The sequence below is a fragment of the Podarcis muralis genome, chromosome 1 (assembly GCF_964188315.1).
Source record: "Podarcis muralis chromosome 1, rPodMur119.hap1.1, whole genome shotgun sequence".
Classification (NCBI taxonomy): Eukaryota; Metazoa; Chordata; class Lepidosauria; order Squamata; family Lacertidae; genus Podarcis; species Podarcis muralis.
In genome coordinates, this window is record NC_135655.1 from 85,963,478 (window position 1) to 85,978,313 (window position 14,836).

General features: G+C 47.6%; 1 protein-coding gene across 10 annotated transcripts in view; it reads left to right on the plus strand.

Annotated features, from left to right (window-relative positions):
* Positions 1-1,278: 1,278 nt before the first annotated feature.
* The window catches only part of TNS1 (tensin 1), a 318,113-nt gene continuing 304,555 nt past the window's right edge, over positions 1,279-14,836 (plus strand). For 5 of the 10 annotated variants that reach the window (XM_077934367.1, XM_077934376.1, XM_077934384.1 and 2 more), the window contains exon 1: positions 1,280-1,638. In XM_077934367.1, coding sequence (XP_077790493.1) covers positions 1,513-1,638 — 126 coding nt within the window. In that variant the 5' untranslated portion in view covers positions 1,280-1,512. Of the gene's footprint in view, positions 1,639-14,836 lie in introns of all 10 variants that reach the window. The other 5 variants (XM_077934396.1, XM_077934399.1, XM_077934402.1 and 2 more) reach the window with 3 other exon arrangements.

A 14,836-nucleotide genomic window follows, 5' to 3' on the forward strand; every position in this document is an offset into this window, starting at 1 on the left:
ACATGACTACCTTTGTCTGATACGTCTATCCATCCCCACATGCTTGCCCCCAAATTGTAGTCCCTGCCGAGCCCAAGGGACCTAGATCAACTACCATAGCAACACTGCATCTATGATAGTGCTTTATGATTTACAACAGCAAGGAACCTTAGCCTTGGGGGCCAAATGCAGCCCTCCATGCCTCTCTGTCTGACCCTCAGGATTCTCCCCAGGTCACACCCCTCACTGGCTCTGCTCCACATCCTCAAATGCATTTACCCAGCTGGAATGTGTTCTTCCTTGAGCAAAGGTAATACCTCTTGCTTGTCTAGCTAGAAGATGGAGAGATGGGAGTCTGAGCCTAGAAACCTCTGACTTTTGTGCTGCTGGTATGTAGCCTAGCCTACAGTGCAAAAGTAAGAGCTGCACCCATTGCCCCGCCTCTTTTGCCTTTGGCCTGAGGAATGTAGCCCCTAGGGCTGAAAAGGCTCCCCAGCTCCTGATTCCAAAGAGATGGACAATGCCATCTGCCCTGTGCTCAGTCGAGGAAGGAACTGCAGTTTCCATCCAGAGGAAGCGGCAGCTCAGTACATCACGGATCTAATCGGTACGTAGAGGGATCCTCATTCCTATGAAGGCCGTGAAGTGAACATTTTGGGCACTCTGCACGGGCATATATCCCATGGGAAGCAACTTGTGCAGGCTGGCATAACATAGGTGCCAGTTCTGTGGGTCTCTGTGACAGGCTGTGAGGGAGCCAGCCAGGGCGCCTTTGGGGGAGTTTACTGCTCTTTCTCCCCCTGCCCCTGCGCCCTTCCTTCTCCTGCGTGCCCGCTCCAGTGTCAGGGTGCCCTGCCCCACTGTGCCATCTCCCTCTCCCTCGCTCTCTTTCTTTCACAGCCCTGCACAGTTTCCCCTTTGTTCTTTCCTGAGGAGAGAGGATCGTGTGTGCGTGCCTGTGCCAGCTTTCCCTGAGCTTCCTCTCTCCCCTCTTTCTGGGACACCGTCCCTGCGCTAGCAAATGGGTCCGTCTGCCTCCATAGGCGACACCCACACACCCCAATCGCTCCCCTCTCTCTAGGCAGGGTGCCACCTGATTCTGAGAAATTCCTCGGGCCGGGTGAGCTTTCCCTCCCTCCGCCCCCCAAGCGAGGTGTGTGTTTGTGGAGGGGGGAGGCTTCGCCCTTGAATCCTCCCCTCCCGCGTCCCTTTTGGAGAGAGGCGCTGAAGTGGGGAGAAGTTCGTTCGAGCGCGCGCGTGTGTGTAGGAGGTAGGGGGGGGGGGGAAAGGTACCTTGACCCAACCTCAGGGAGGAGAAGGGGAGGAGGAGGAGCAGCAGCCCAGCGGGTTGAGCCAGGCAGCCCTTTCCACACTCAGGCAACTCTCCCCTCGACGCACCTGCAGCTTTTGGTTGCCCTGAGCTGCCCCCTTCTCCGGGCAGCTGGAGCTCTCGAAGCCTGGAGCGCAGGGGCTTCTTCGCTGCCTCAGTCCCCTCCCCTTCCCCTGGCAGGCTTTGCGCGGGAACCGGGTTGAATGGGATGTACCGTGAGCCTGGTGTGCTGTGAGGGGAGCCCTCGGCCCGTTCCCCTGCCCGGGCCACTGAGGCACCGAGGGACAGCGGCGGCGGCGGCGCCTCAGAGAAGGAAGCAGCTGCCAAGGGTGAGTAATGAGTCCCTGAGGGGAAAAGCAGGGGAGTGTGAAGGGAGAGAGGCACCTAGGAAGAGTCAGAAACTTTTTTTTTTAAAGGGAGGGGAGGAATAAAAGGGAAGCAGGGAGAGGAAGGGGGCTTAGAAGGAGCTGGGTGGTGGCAGGTGTGCAGGACTCTGAGGGGACAACGGCAGCCATTTCAGGAGCTGGCCCGTTAGGGTGAAGGGATCACTGTCCCACCCAGCTCAGTCTACTGCCGGCCAGACCCCAAACTGCTTGTGCCAAAGGGTGAACTTCATTCACAGGAGGAGTGTTGCAGAGAGAGGGCGGATAGGAAGGAGACTGGCTTTTATTGGCTCTGCCTGGCCTTGGCTTGGCCCCCAGCTCCTGTTGGGCTCCTTGGCCTCTGCCCTCCTAGTCCCAGTGGGCCCCAGCCGCCACTGGAAGGAATGGAGATAAAGGGAAGGAGAGGTGGGTCAGTCCAAGCGAACTCAGTCAAGTGGATCATCCTCAGGATTTGTCGCAAGGGCCCACTGACACGTGGCTTGTGAGGTTTAAGCAGTGCTGTGCTGCCACACGCAGCTGTTTGGGCAACTTACTTGCTACGTGCTTAGCACAGCCTTGGTTGGAGAGGCAGGCAGGGTTTCTGCTGGCTATGTGTAGCATGATCATGCGAACTTGCCCTCATTTTCTGTGGTGTGGTGAGAAAGAGACTGAAGCCTGTGGTTTTTAACAGAAGAAAAGAGGCATCACTGGGGGAGAAAGGAAATGTGTTATTGGGGGTCTGCATCAATTAAGAAATGCTCAGGGTTGAGGCTGTCAGTCCTGTTCTCCAATTCAGAGCTCACACGACCTTATGGAACCTATGAAACTTTGGACAACTGAAGACTTTTATTTTCCCACTTACCTTTGATAGCTGAATGACCATGGCTTTGGATCCGCTACTTTTGTGTTTCTTTTCTTTGTGTATCTCCCCCCCCACCAGTATTTCATTCTCATGGTTGCCAAGCTTTGGCCACATATGGCTTCCAAAGGGATGTCCACAAGCAAAACATGAGCATAATAGCCCTCTCTCACAACTGATCCCCAGCAACTGCTGTATCAGAGGTAATATAGCTATTAAGACGGAAAGTCTCATTCACCATGAACTTGGTTTAGGCATCTGAAAAATGGGGCACCCCATCAAATTTAAGTCATTTCTGAGAGATTGATTCTGATGTTCATGGTACAGCATGGAACATGTCAGAAAGAAGGGGGAGGATAATTGTTTGGCCTGTTTGTTGATGATCTGAACAACAGGGTTAAACCATAGAGAGGTATATTGAAGTTAAATAGCTGGAGAAATGTCCCAGCTATTGCAGCAGTCAGCTTGCCTAAGGAAGTTGTGGCATATCATAGCTCAGACGTCTTTGTGGAGAAGCTGTACAGGTGTCCATCAAAGATGTTTTAGCACACAACGATCTACTCTCAGGGCAAAAGTTTGGATGGGTGTCTTCCAGGAATGATTCTCTGCCAGTTTCATTCTCACTCAAAATGAGAGTAGCAGCCACTGTTCTTCTCCCTGTAACATAGGCGCCGACTCCATGGGGCTTGAGGGGGCCCGAGCCCCCTCAAAAATTCGTTTGGGGGGGCTCCGCCCCCCCAATAATCTCCGGCGCCCCTCCAGCAGAGCGCCATCGCCGCCCCTCCCCCAGCCCAAAATGCACAGGGAGGGGCGGGCTGCATGCCTCCTGCCCTCCCTCCCGAGCAAAAGCTCCACCCAATTTCCTTTGGAGCTGATTAATAGGCGCAGCACGCTCTCCCCTATTCGCTCACGAGGAGGCGGCGCCACTTTATTTGCATATTCATGAGCTTATTTATTATTCATGCGCTTTCCCGGGCCCCCCCAATATTTTTTATAAGTCCGCGTCCCTGCCCTGTAACCTGCATTTAGGAGGAAGGAAGGAAAGAAGGAAGGGCCCAGAATAGAAAGAAAGGAAAAACACACCCCTAGATTCTGTTTTATGCTTCTCAGTTTTAAATATGAGCACAGTGCCAGAGTGTGGTCATGCCTCATACACCTATAGTGTTGGCAAACCTGCATTGCCCAGAACAGCTTAGCCAACATGCAGCAGCTCTCTATTTTTGGAGCCCCAAGGTCTATACTTAAGCTGAGGCCAGGCTATTTGGAGACGATGTTGCCTTTTCTTTCGCTTGGGGAAAGAGACTCACATTTCCTGCTTTTCAGCTGTGCTGGCTGGGGCTGATGAGAGCTGTAGCCCAAACACCCACAGGGAATTGGCTTGGGGAAAACGGAAGCCATGTATTCCTGGTAACCTTTGCCGTCTTGTTGTCCTCCCTTATTAAGCCACCCACAGTGGTAGGGAAGAGGGAGAAAGCAAGATCACCTGGGGAAAACAAAAGAGGAGACATTAGCAGGCAAACATGTGCCTATGCACTCATCACTTCACTTGTCACCATATAATAAGCAGGCCTCTCTGTGTGTGGGTGGAAGCCTGTGTGCCATTGGCCTGTTGCCCTCTCAGATATGCCCAGTGGGAGGGGGGGGAATGAGAGCAGGCACCCGCTCTTCATATCTTCTCCTTCAGCCTGCCAACTAACATGCCTTGCACTGTGGCTGAAACACTATTGTGCCTAGGTTCTGTCCTCTTGAGCACTCCCTCATGCTGTAGCCAGCACCAGTTTGCATTCCACTAAATGGCATTGGCCTATCTCTGCCCAGTCCATGTTCACTGCTGCTGTTGGGCCCTTCTCCAGAGGACTGTAGAGAACTGGGCTAACTTGCAAAACCTGCAAGGGAGCCAAAGATGCTCCCCCTTTCAGTTCCTTCTGATATCATTTCACTTTGGCCATTTTTGATTTCCAACAGCAAACACGATGTGGCATTCATCTGGCTTTGACCACCTGCAAATTTATTGACGTAATCTGCTGCCTCTTAATCCTCTCCTATGGGTTGCTTTAATAAAGGGAAAGGTCAGGGTTTTTCACCAGGTGATACAACAGCTTCTGAGAAGTGATTGTGCAGCAGGCAGAGAAAGTTACTATTTGCCTCTGTCTATTGGCTCCAATGGATGCTCTCCAATGAATGCAAGCAGCAGCCTCTGAGAGGTGATTTTTGTGGAGGCTGTGGTCCCCAAGGCTGCTTTATTAACTGTTGCCTCATATCAACAGCCTCTAGACTAGTGGGCTTTTGTGAGTGTATTCTGCAACCTGTCATTGATGCAACAATAGTGCATTAGTGGTGGATTTATAATGGGTAAGGTATAAGACCCCTCAACAGTTAAGTCCAGTCAAACTTGACTATGGGGTCAGCATCCAAATACCATTCTGCTTTATTAGTTGTCCTGCAGTGGTTCCCTAATGAGATTGCATTATTGAAATCTGAAGGAACACTCTTGCGCTAGAGCGCAACAAGAGTGGGGCAGGGGGAAAAAGCAGCCCAGGACATTTGTGGTATGGAAAGTTACAGGATTTCAGCAGGAACTTACAGAAAATGTGCTGATTAGAAATCACCCTCTTTAAACCTGGGACATCATTTGCATTAAATTCCTGAGTTGTAATTAATTTGTATGGCCCATTGGCTTCAGGGCATCTTTCACTACTCATGCCACAGATGAATGCTGTTAATGTGGAATAGCAAGAGGATTGTCATTTGGAAGCACTTTCTGACCTGTGTGGTGTTTACAGCCTAAACCGAGTTAAGTCGCCCACATGAAAACTCCCCCAGTTGGTTCAAATGCTCCAGTTCCAATGAGCCTTCAGTTCATGTGAGGGACAAGATCCTTCTTGGAGCGCAGTCCCCGCTCTTTACTCACAGAACAGCCTATTTTCAGATTATAAGGAAGCTTTTGTGTGCAGTCCGATTAGCCAAGGTATTTACATTACAGCTGAAAGCATTAACTGATAAGAAGTCTCATTCTTATCGAAAGCAGCTGAGCTCGGGAACAACTCTGAATTTTTATTCTGGGCCAGGAAAAAACCCAGAACTGGAAAGTGATAACCTTAATTTATTAGTGCCAAACTAAAAACAATACAAAACTAATTTGAATATCATAGCTGAGCCATGGAATATGCAAAGCAAGAATATCTCTGAGCGTATGCAGAGCACAAGGCCAGGCCTTCCACTGTTCCAGGCAGCTGATCTGGGATGTCATGAAAGATCAGTAATTGTTACTTTTTAATTATTATTAATTTTTTAATTGTTGTTACTTTTTAATTATTATTGTTTTTAGTTATATTTTTCCTCCTGGGGGGAAGAGAGCTTGTGGGGCTCCCTGACTCAGGTGCCAACATAACTTAGTCAGCCTAAGACATGGATGGTGCTGTGGTCTAAACCACTGAGCCTATTGGGCTCACTTGCCGATCAAAAGGTCAGCGGTTCGAATCCCTGTGACGGGGTGAGCTCCCATTGCTCTATCCCAGCTCCTGCCAACCTAGCAGTTTGAAAGCACACCAGTGCAAGTAGATACATAGGTACCGCTGCAGCAGAAAGGTAAATGGCGTTTCCGTGTGCTCTGGTTTCCATCACGGTGTTCCGTTGTGCCAGAAGCTGTTTAGTCATGCTGGCCACACGACCAAGAAAGTTGTCTGTGGACAAACACCAGCTCCCGCAGCCTGAAAGCAAGATGAGCACCACACCCTATAGTCACCTTCGACTGGACATAACTGTCTAGGGGTCCTTTACCTTTACCTTTACCTTTACCTTAGTTAGCCTTGGATACTAGGCACCTTAGCAGGGGATGGGGAGATTTGCTATTCCGTGCCAGGCAGCATAATGTCTTGGGTTGTCTGTGGGAAAGAGAGGTTCTTGTCCGTACACAACGCTCAGGACCCACAGCCTGTCCACACAATAATGGAATTCAGGAGTAAGGTGCCCCCAGGGCAGATAGCATAGCAACCTTCAGTCTCACCAACTCTTATCTTTTCATTTTAGAAATTATGCACCAGATAGTTATCCTAGCGGGGAATGCCAACTTGTCTGTCTGCCACATTTTTTTCCAGGAGGCGTCTCTGGCTTGTTATGAGATTAATTTCACTGGCTTCTGATTAATCTCAGCCTGAAGATAATCTTTTGTTTGTGACATCTGTTCAGTTGCCGTGGAAATCATTAGGATCCCCTTTCACTAATGGGAGAGGAGCTCTAGAAAAGGTTGAAAGAGAAGCGGGTGGAGAGACATATATTGAGTCTGCAGATACAGTGGGGGCTGGCCTGCTAAGGCAAATACAGTGGTAACTCAGGTTACATCTGCTTCAGGTTACATACGCTTCAGGTTACAGACTCCGCTAACCCAGAAATATTACCCCAGGTTAAGAACTTTGCTTCAGGATGAGAACAGAAATCGTGAAGTGGCAGCGCAGCGGCAGCAGGAGGCCCCATTAGGTAAAGTGGTGCTTCAGGTTAAGAACAGTTTCAGGTTAAGAACGGAGCTCCGGAACGAATTAAGTTCTTAACCCGAGGTACCACTGTAGAGCAGGGCCCCACCAACCTCAGTCTGCTTTCAGCCAATCCCTACCCTGCGTGCCTTCCTACTTACAACTAGCTCGGGTGGCAGATGTCAGTTTCCTCTTTCTTAGTCTCAGTGCAGCCACTTTTAGAACTCAGCAGGGAGGGAGATGGGAACAAAACTAGAATTAGCTGGACCTGCCCATCATCTGGCACCACCTACTGTTGGCCTCCCTGCTTTCTACCCTACCAACTTCAACCAACACCCTTGTTTGGTACTCAAGGCCGTGCTGCACTTGCAGTATAGGGCCTGTTTCCAGGTAGGGGGATAAAATGAAACCAAAGTCAGTAAAATGGCTCCATTTCAAAGTGCCTTGAATCTTAGCCTTCAGGCCAAAGAATGCTATGTCAGTCTACCTGCTCAGATTCCCGTTTCAGACAGAACTTCTTTCTCTTCTGCCCTAAAATGTAGTGTAGATGCAAAACACTGTTGTGTCTTTTTCATTCCAAAAGAGAAAAATAGTTTTGTGGTGTGTGTGTGTGTCTTTTTCTTGCATTTATTTGTACTATACACCTCTCTCAGGGTTGTCCAGGAGGGGAGCATTCCAGGTTTAGCCCACGGGGTACCATTTTAGCTTCTTTTCCACAAGAGCAAAAATATGAGTGCATGAGTACAGCCCTGAACACGATTGCCAACTGTCTTACTTTGCCTGAACAGACCTGAAAACCACAACAAAATCAAAGCCACCCTTTTTATGATGAAAAACTATTCTGTTGTTGTTGTTCTTTTAAAAAAACTGCTTGGCCAAGCCCACTCAAGTTTAAATATACAGCTATATAAAGCAGAACAATCTCTCTCCCCTTCACACACAAACACACACATAAACTGTGCACACACTGTGCCTTTAAAGCACAAAGAATTCTGGACGCCGTAGTTTACCCCTCACAGAGTTACAATTTCCAGCAACCCTTAACAAGCAAACATTGCCCAGAATTCTTTGAGAGGGGATATGTGCTTTGAGTGTGCTCTACAGGTATAGTGTGGAGAGAGAGAGAGAGAGAGAGAGAGAGAGAGAGAGAGAGAGAGAGAGATTCCTTCCCTAGAACTCCACACAGTATGTATACAGAGTTATAACATTATTAAGTGGCAGGACTGCTGTGGAAGTGAACTGACTGAGATCTATTATAGTGAACCATTTCTTTCCAGTGTCAAGCTCAGGACAAACTGATTAAATGAGTGTGCTGAAGAAGCCCACTATGAATAGCACTGATTGGCTCATACCTATAATGTCATCCCCCCCCCCCCGCTTCAGAACAACTTGGCAAATTCTTTTTCAATTGATTTCACTTTTTAAAAAGAAAAGAAAAAGGCAATGATTGATGATTTAAATAAATTGTACTTGTTTCTTTGAGACTATTTTATCTCACATTTCCTATATATATGTGCATTCAAGGTGGCTAAAAACAAATAACAAAACAAAAACAAAACAACCCTCAACAAGACAAAATAAAAAAGGTGCATAAAAGAAACAGTGTGAAATATGGGTTAACTATCTAGGTTAATTTAAAAGCTCACCCAAATAAAACCATCTTCACCAGACAGCAGAAAATGGAAATTGTGGAATGTGCCAGATGAATCCCTTATGAATGCAACAGGTTAGTCTGCATGAAAATATTTGGGATGCTCTAGCTCATGGGTAGGCAAACTAAGGTCTGGGGGCCAGATCCAGCCCAATTACCTTCTAAATCCGGCCTGCGGATGGTCTGGGAATCAGCGTGTTTTTACATGAGTAGAATGTGTCCTTTTATTTAAAATGTATCTCTGGGGTATTTGTGGGGCATAGGAATTAATTCATATTTCCCCCCCAAAATATAGTCCAGCCCCCCACAAGGTCTGAGGGACAGTGGACCGGCCCCCTGCTGAAAAAGTTTACTGACCCCTGCTCTAGCTGCATGTAGAACGCATTAGAGTAGTTTAAAGGTTTGTCACTGGTTTGTCACTAAGGCACAAATTACCATGGCCATATATTATATAGCAACGAAACAAAGCCCTAGTTGGAGTCAAAGCTATGGTCCTATGGGCATGTCCTCTAACTAACAAGGCTACATTTGCCCACCCCCCCCCATTCTTCTGAGCCCCTCATACCACACATAAAAGGGTTGATGGCTGGCTTGGGAAGAAGCAACGTCCTTTGGGATACCATGATTGAATTATGCCCTTCAAGGGTGCAAGGTATATTATATTTATAGGATCGTATTTTTAAAACATTTCATAGAGATAAGGCATGGGCTGTGTGCCTGAGGGTGACGCTGCACTAGAAAAAGCATGTTTACAAAGGCACACGTGACAGTTGTCAAGATGTTTGGAGCTTCTTCATCAGATGTCATTGGCAAAAGACACTTCTAACAAATGCTGCAAAATGTCTGTTTATGATGTCAATCTGTATTACAAGGAAGTTACTGACAGCCACTTTAGAATATTCATACTTCAGTAAACTCCAGAATTTTAAGTAAGGGAAGGACTAGGGATTAACACAATTCTCAACACTTCAGAAAACTATGTTGTGATTTTACCCTGTGAATCGCCCCGAGACCTGCGGGTATAGGGTGGCATATAAAATCATCATCATCGTCATCTACATCATCTTTGAAGGTAATCAGGGCTAAAGTGGTATAAAACCATTATAAAGCTGTAGCATAGATAGGGGTTAGAAGTTCAATTTCTTGACATATAGAAAACTCTACTTTTACAGAACCTGCCTCTGCAATCCTGATCTCTCTCTCTCTCTCTCTCTCTCTCTCTCTCTCTCTCTCACACACACACACACACACACACACACACTTCCATTTTCTTTGATGTTATATAGAATACATTGTGATCACAATCATATAAATAAGCCCTGAGTATGTTGTAAAGCTTTTTTGATTTAGACAGGAGAATGCTAAATGAGCATCAAAGCGATAAGGAGAGACAAACCTGCAATCAGGAAAAAGGTCTAACATTTCAGCCAGAAAGGGAACTTGCTACTGGGCCAGGCTGCCTAACTAGTCTCTGTCACTGGCAGCCTGTGTCAAATCAATACTTTTCATTCATGCTTCCAAGTGATGCTTGAGACAGTGGGTTTTGCAGGCTGGCGGTGGCTATGGGAAGCATTTCCTTGCTTCCGTGTCTGCGCATCATTTTACCAAGCAGGTGGTGCGGTGAGGACAGCGTAGTCGCCATACCAGCTTTCCACTTTGTGGGGAAATGTCTGTGCCACTGACTGCCCACAGTGTCTCTCTACTGTCCACAAGTATACTTCATACCTTCTTTCCCAGCAGGACACACGTGCAATTGTCACTCAGCAAAATGATCCACATGCAGTTTCATGTGCAAGAGAGAATGCTCCATACAAGAGATCTGTTGCGGTTAAAGTGGCCCTCATGCTCCTTGGTACGCATGCACTCATTCCCTGTTGCCTCTGCCTTGCTGCATGAGCGCCCCTGCTCCCTCACAGTTCAGCACTGCAGCAGGGCCCCAGCTGCAGTGGCACAGGCGCTTTCGCTGCAGCCTTGTGTAACTCCGAGCTCTGGTGGTGCAGCAGCGGCAACCGCTTTGCTGCATGCCTTACAGAAGGAGCCTATTGAGAAGCAGCCAGGATTCCTCCCCCTTTTCTTTCCTTTTCTTGGTTTTCCCATTGGCTTCTATGTTATCCCTTATCGTTCTTAAACAGACGGAATTAAATGGGGGAGGGGTAATAAAATAAACCTGTGTCAGCACAACACAAAGGCTTGAAACCCAGTGGAAAAGGAACAGAGAAATCGGGAGGTCTGAATGACAGGGCAGCTATGCTGGCAGATTAATAAATAGGAAGCAATGAGTTTGAGAATGGACCAGACTGGCTCTCTGGAGTTAACTCCTGGCCCTGCACACATTCACCTTGTGACTTTGGTCTAACCTCATCTACAATGTTCTCAACCTATATCCCTTTTTGGGGTATGGGCTGGGCTGAATTCTAGCCAGAGAAACTGCACCAAACACCCTGAGGATAGGAGGCATTTGGGGTGCAGCAGCAGCGGTACACAGGCAATGCACAGAGGAACCTGCTTTACTCAGCAGTATGGGGGCATAGATATTCTTCAGCTAACATACTTTTCCGCACAGGGTGTGTGCATGATGTGTGGCTTCAAGCTGTCAGTGGCACTGTTTCCCTTTTTTTCCTAGAAAGAGAGTACTATAAACATCTATGGGGTGGGCTTTTTTGTTTTGTTTTGTCTTAACTTCCTCTCTCCCTTTCTGGAAATGTCAGAGCTTTCTTTGGTCAGTAACCTCCAACACAGGAGCAGAGGAGGGCAAGCAGCTTTGAGCCATGTGGTTCAGTTCAGATGCTGCCCAATTAACACTGAGCATCCAGCACACAGGCACCATGGGCAAATTAAGGCAACCATAGAAGGCATGGATTGACTTGTGCATTTAGCATGTCTACAGCTGTAGTCGTGAGAGAGAGAGAGAGAGAGAGAGAGAGAGAGAGAGATCAGAACTGACATCAGGGAGGAAGGCAGCACCTTGTCTTAGCAAAGGAAATCGAAAAAAATCGTGGTTTTATACGACATTTTGGGTGTCCTGGTTTTTACTTTTTGAAATATGGTATTGCTACCTGCAGTACAAACACAGGAGGAAAGGTTGCAGGGCTGGCACTTATATGACCTACTCAACTAGAATAAACTTCAATCTGAATTAGAATCACAGAGTTGGAAGAGACCACAAGGGCCATCGAGTCCAACCCCCTGCAAAGCAGGAAACACCATCAGAGCACTCCTGACATATGGTTGTCAAGCCTCTGCTTAAAGACCTCCAAAGACGGAGACCCTCCCCCGCCCCCAGCATCAAGTCATCCCAGTCTGAGAAAGACTTCACTCTAAAGCTCTCCTGGTGATGCCTGGGTGATGGCATATAACCTACAGCAGGCGATATATCAGAGAGCCTACTGGAAGTGATGTCGTGCCCAGTGTGATGTGGTGGTTAGAGCACCAACCAGTCATTGTCTCTCAGCCTAAGCTACCTCACAGGGTTGTTGAGCGGATAAACTGTGTGTGGGAAGGGAACTATGTATGGTGCCTTGAGCTTCTTGGAGAACAGGTGGGATATGTAGCAAAGAAAGACAGAAAACCATTAAAGGTTGTATTTTACCCACATTTCTTGATCCATTTTGTAGCCATGGTGCGGACAATTAAGTACAGCATTGTGCTCTATGGCCATTTGAACCACAGAAAAGCAGGGTACTCAGTGTGCTCTCTAGGACTATGTTGACCTTCTGGGAAATGGGGCAACCTTTCAAAATAATGGATGCTTTTAAAAGGGAGGGGGGAAAGGTGGTAGTATGACATTGTACAATCCCAAGTGTTTTGCGTATAAGATTGTTTTTACTAAGTGCCTCTTGGTACAAGGACTGTTGGGCGGAGTGGAACCACTTCAATCCTCCCTCTGGGATGGTCTCTCAGCTTCCTTCCAGATTCTGTGCCAGACCTTTGAGGTTTCAAGCTCTGACCTGCTATTTTGCTAGCCAGCATTTCCTCCTTGCACCGAGAGCATTGGCTATGATGAAAAATGATGTCAGATCAAGATGATCTCTGCCCCTTGCTCATCTCAAATAAACTGTCATTGACAAATCCCTTATGAGCTGGCTCCTGGCCAAGTCCACTGCATTTCACAGCCCAAACTCACTCCTGCTTCCGCCTCCTCCTCATAGCCGTCAGACTGCAGGCAACACTAATCCCTTTCCCTTTCCCATCCCATTTCCCTGGGAAATTGAAAATCTTTTGACTTTTCATCCCAGCCTGGGCTGAATAAATAAATACTCTTAAAACATTTATCATGTGCATTGTGACCTGGGTTGCTTTTCTACTTCTTTGATTTATATCCTGCAAGATCTGGGCAGTTCACATATTTTCAATTTTATTTTTATTTTAAAGGCAGCGGCTGTTGCGGGGGTGGGGGGAACACCCCAGGAAATACAATTTTAACAAAGGTTGTTCCAATACACCCACCATCCTTCCCCATAGGCAGCCCCTTTGGACATTAAGCCAAAGAGAAGCTTGCTACTGTGGCTGCATATACACCGTATCTCTAAAGCACATGACCTGTCCCAAAGAATCCTGGGAACTGTAGTTTGTTAAGGGTGTTGGGAATTGTAGCTCTGTGGGGTGAAACTACAGTACCCAGGATTATTTGGGGGAAGTGATGCACTTTAAATGTGCCTTAAATGTGTGGTGTGTGTGATATTGGCCTTCCTGGGCAGGAAGGATGCACAGACACCCCTGTAGCAGCTCTTCATCCTCTGGTGCCAGGCTAATGGCGCCTGCTGTGCTTCTGTGGCCAAGGGCCAAATGGCTGTTCTAGCTGAATTCTTTTTGGGAGGGAAGGAAGGAAGGCGGGAGGGGGAAAGAAGCTCTTAGGAGCTGCTGGCCCTCTGGCTAACCACGGTGTCTGGGACCAAGCTGTCCCTTTTCCACAGAGAGACTCTTTCATCAAATTAAATTAAGCTAAATTAAAGAGAAAGTCTCTTTAATGAAGGCACTCTATGAAGCCATGTGTTCTCTCCCCAAGGTGATGAAGGGACCACGACCATCTCCTTTCTGGAGGAGGAGAAGGAGGAGGAAGAGGTTCCCGCTTTGTGTCGTGGGAACTGATTGTTCACTTCCCGTTGGAGTTTCCGCTCTGCAAAATTGCTTGTGGTTTGACGGGTGCAGCAACCCGCCGCCATGCACCCATTTGTCACTTTCCCACAGAGACGCTACCCCACATCTCACAGAGCAACAGTTCCCAGCACCTTTAACAAGGGTTCTTGGAATTCTTTTTGGGAAGACCTGGCCCTTTAAATGTCTGGCCGTAGACACGGCTGCTTTTGTACACCACTCTTCAGCCAAAAAGGCTCCCAGAGTGGCTTATGTACAGTCAACTGAGACAAGGCAAGCCCTGCCGGCAGGGTCGGGCACAGATTTGTAAACAGTTGTTCTTACAATGACCAGCTTGCCTAGTTCAGGGGTAGGAATTGCCTGATGGAGCTGGTAGCTGGCGTGAGCATCACCTTCCATCTTCTGCTGCATCTTTCTTTCTTTCTTTCTTTCTTTCTTTCTTTCTTTCTTTCTTTCTTTCTTTCTTTCTTTCTTTCTTATATTTACACACTGCCCTCACATAAGATATCAGGGTGGTTTACAACAACAGGTCAGGTATACAATAAAATATAAAAACCATTTAAAACAGAGCAACTTAATCATTAAAAAGACTGGCTAATCCAAAGCTGCAAAGGCCTCTAGGCACAACAAAGTCTTCCATGGGTGCCTGAAAGTCACAAGTGAGGATGCCTGCTGAGTCTGTCCTGGAAGAGTCTTTCACAGCATGGGACAGGTGACACTGGCACTTGGCTCCTGGATGAGGCCAGCTGGGCCTCTGTAACACAGGGGACAACTAGCAGCACTCCTCTGGATTATCTCAATGGTCGAGCTGGAACAGATGGGCCTAGAGGTATCCGGAACCCTATTTATTTGTGATAGTAATGCCACTGAATTCCAGAAAGTTCAGAATTCTAGGACTGGAGGGCCGATTTTGGATCATTTTGCTTGTGCCCCAAAGCTCCCTGGATCCTCTCTGAATTCCATATTCCGCTCCAGAGTCTGAACAGAATGAAACTGCCGTGCTCTCACCCATCCCTGCTATATTAGAGTAAGCACTGTCATGTGACATATCTTGGTGAGTCCTTCCTCTCATCTTTCTTCAGGCTTGAACTC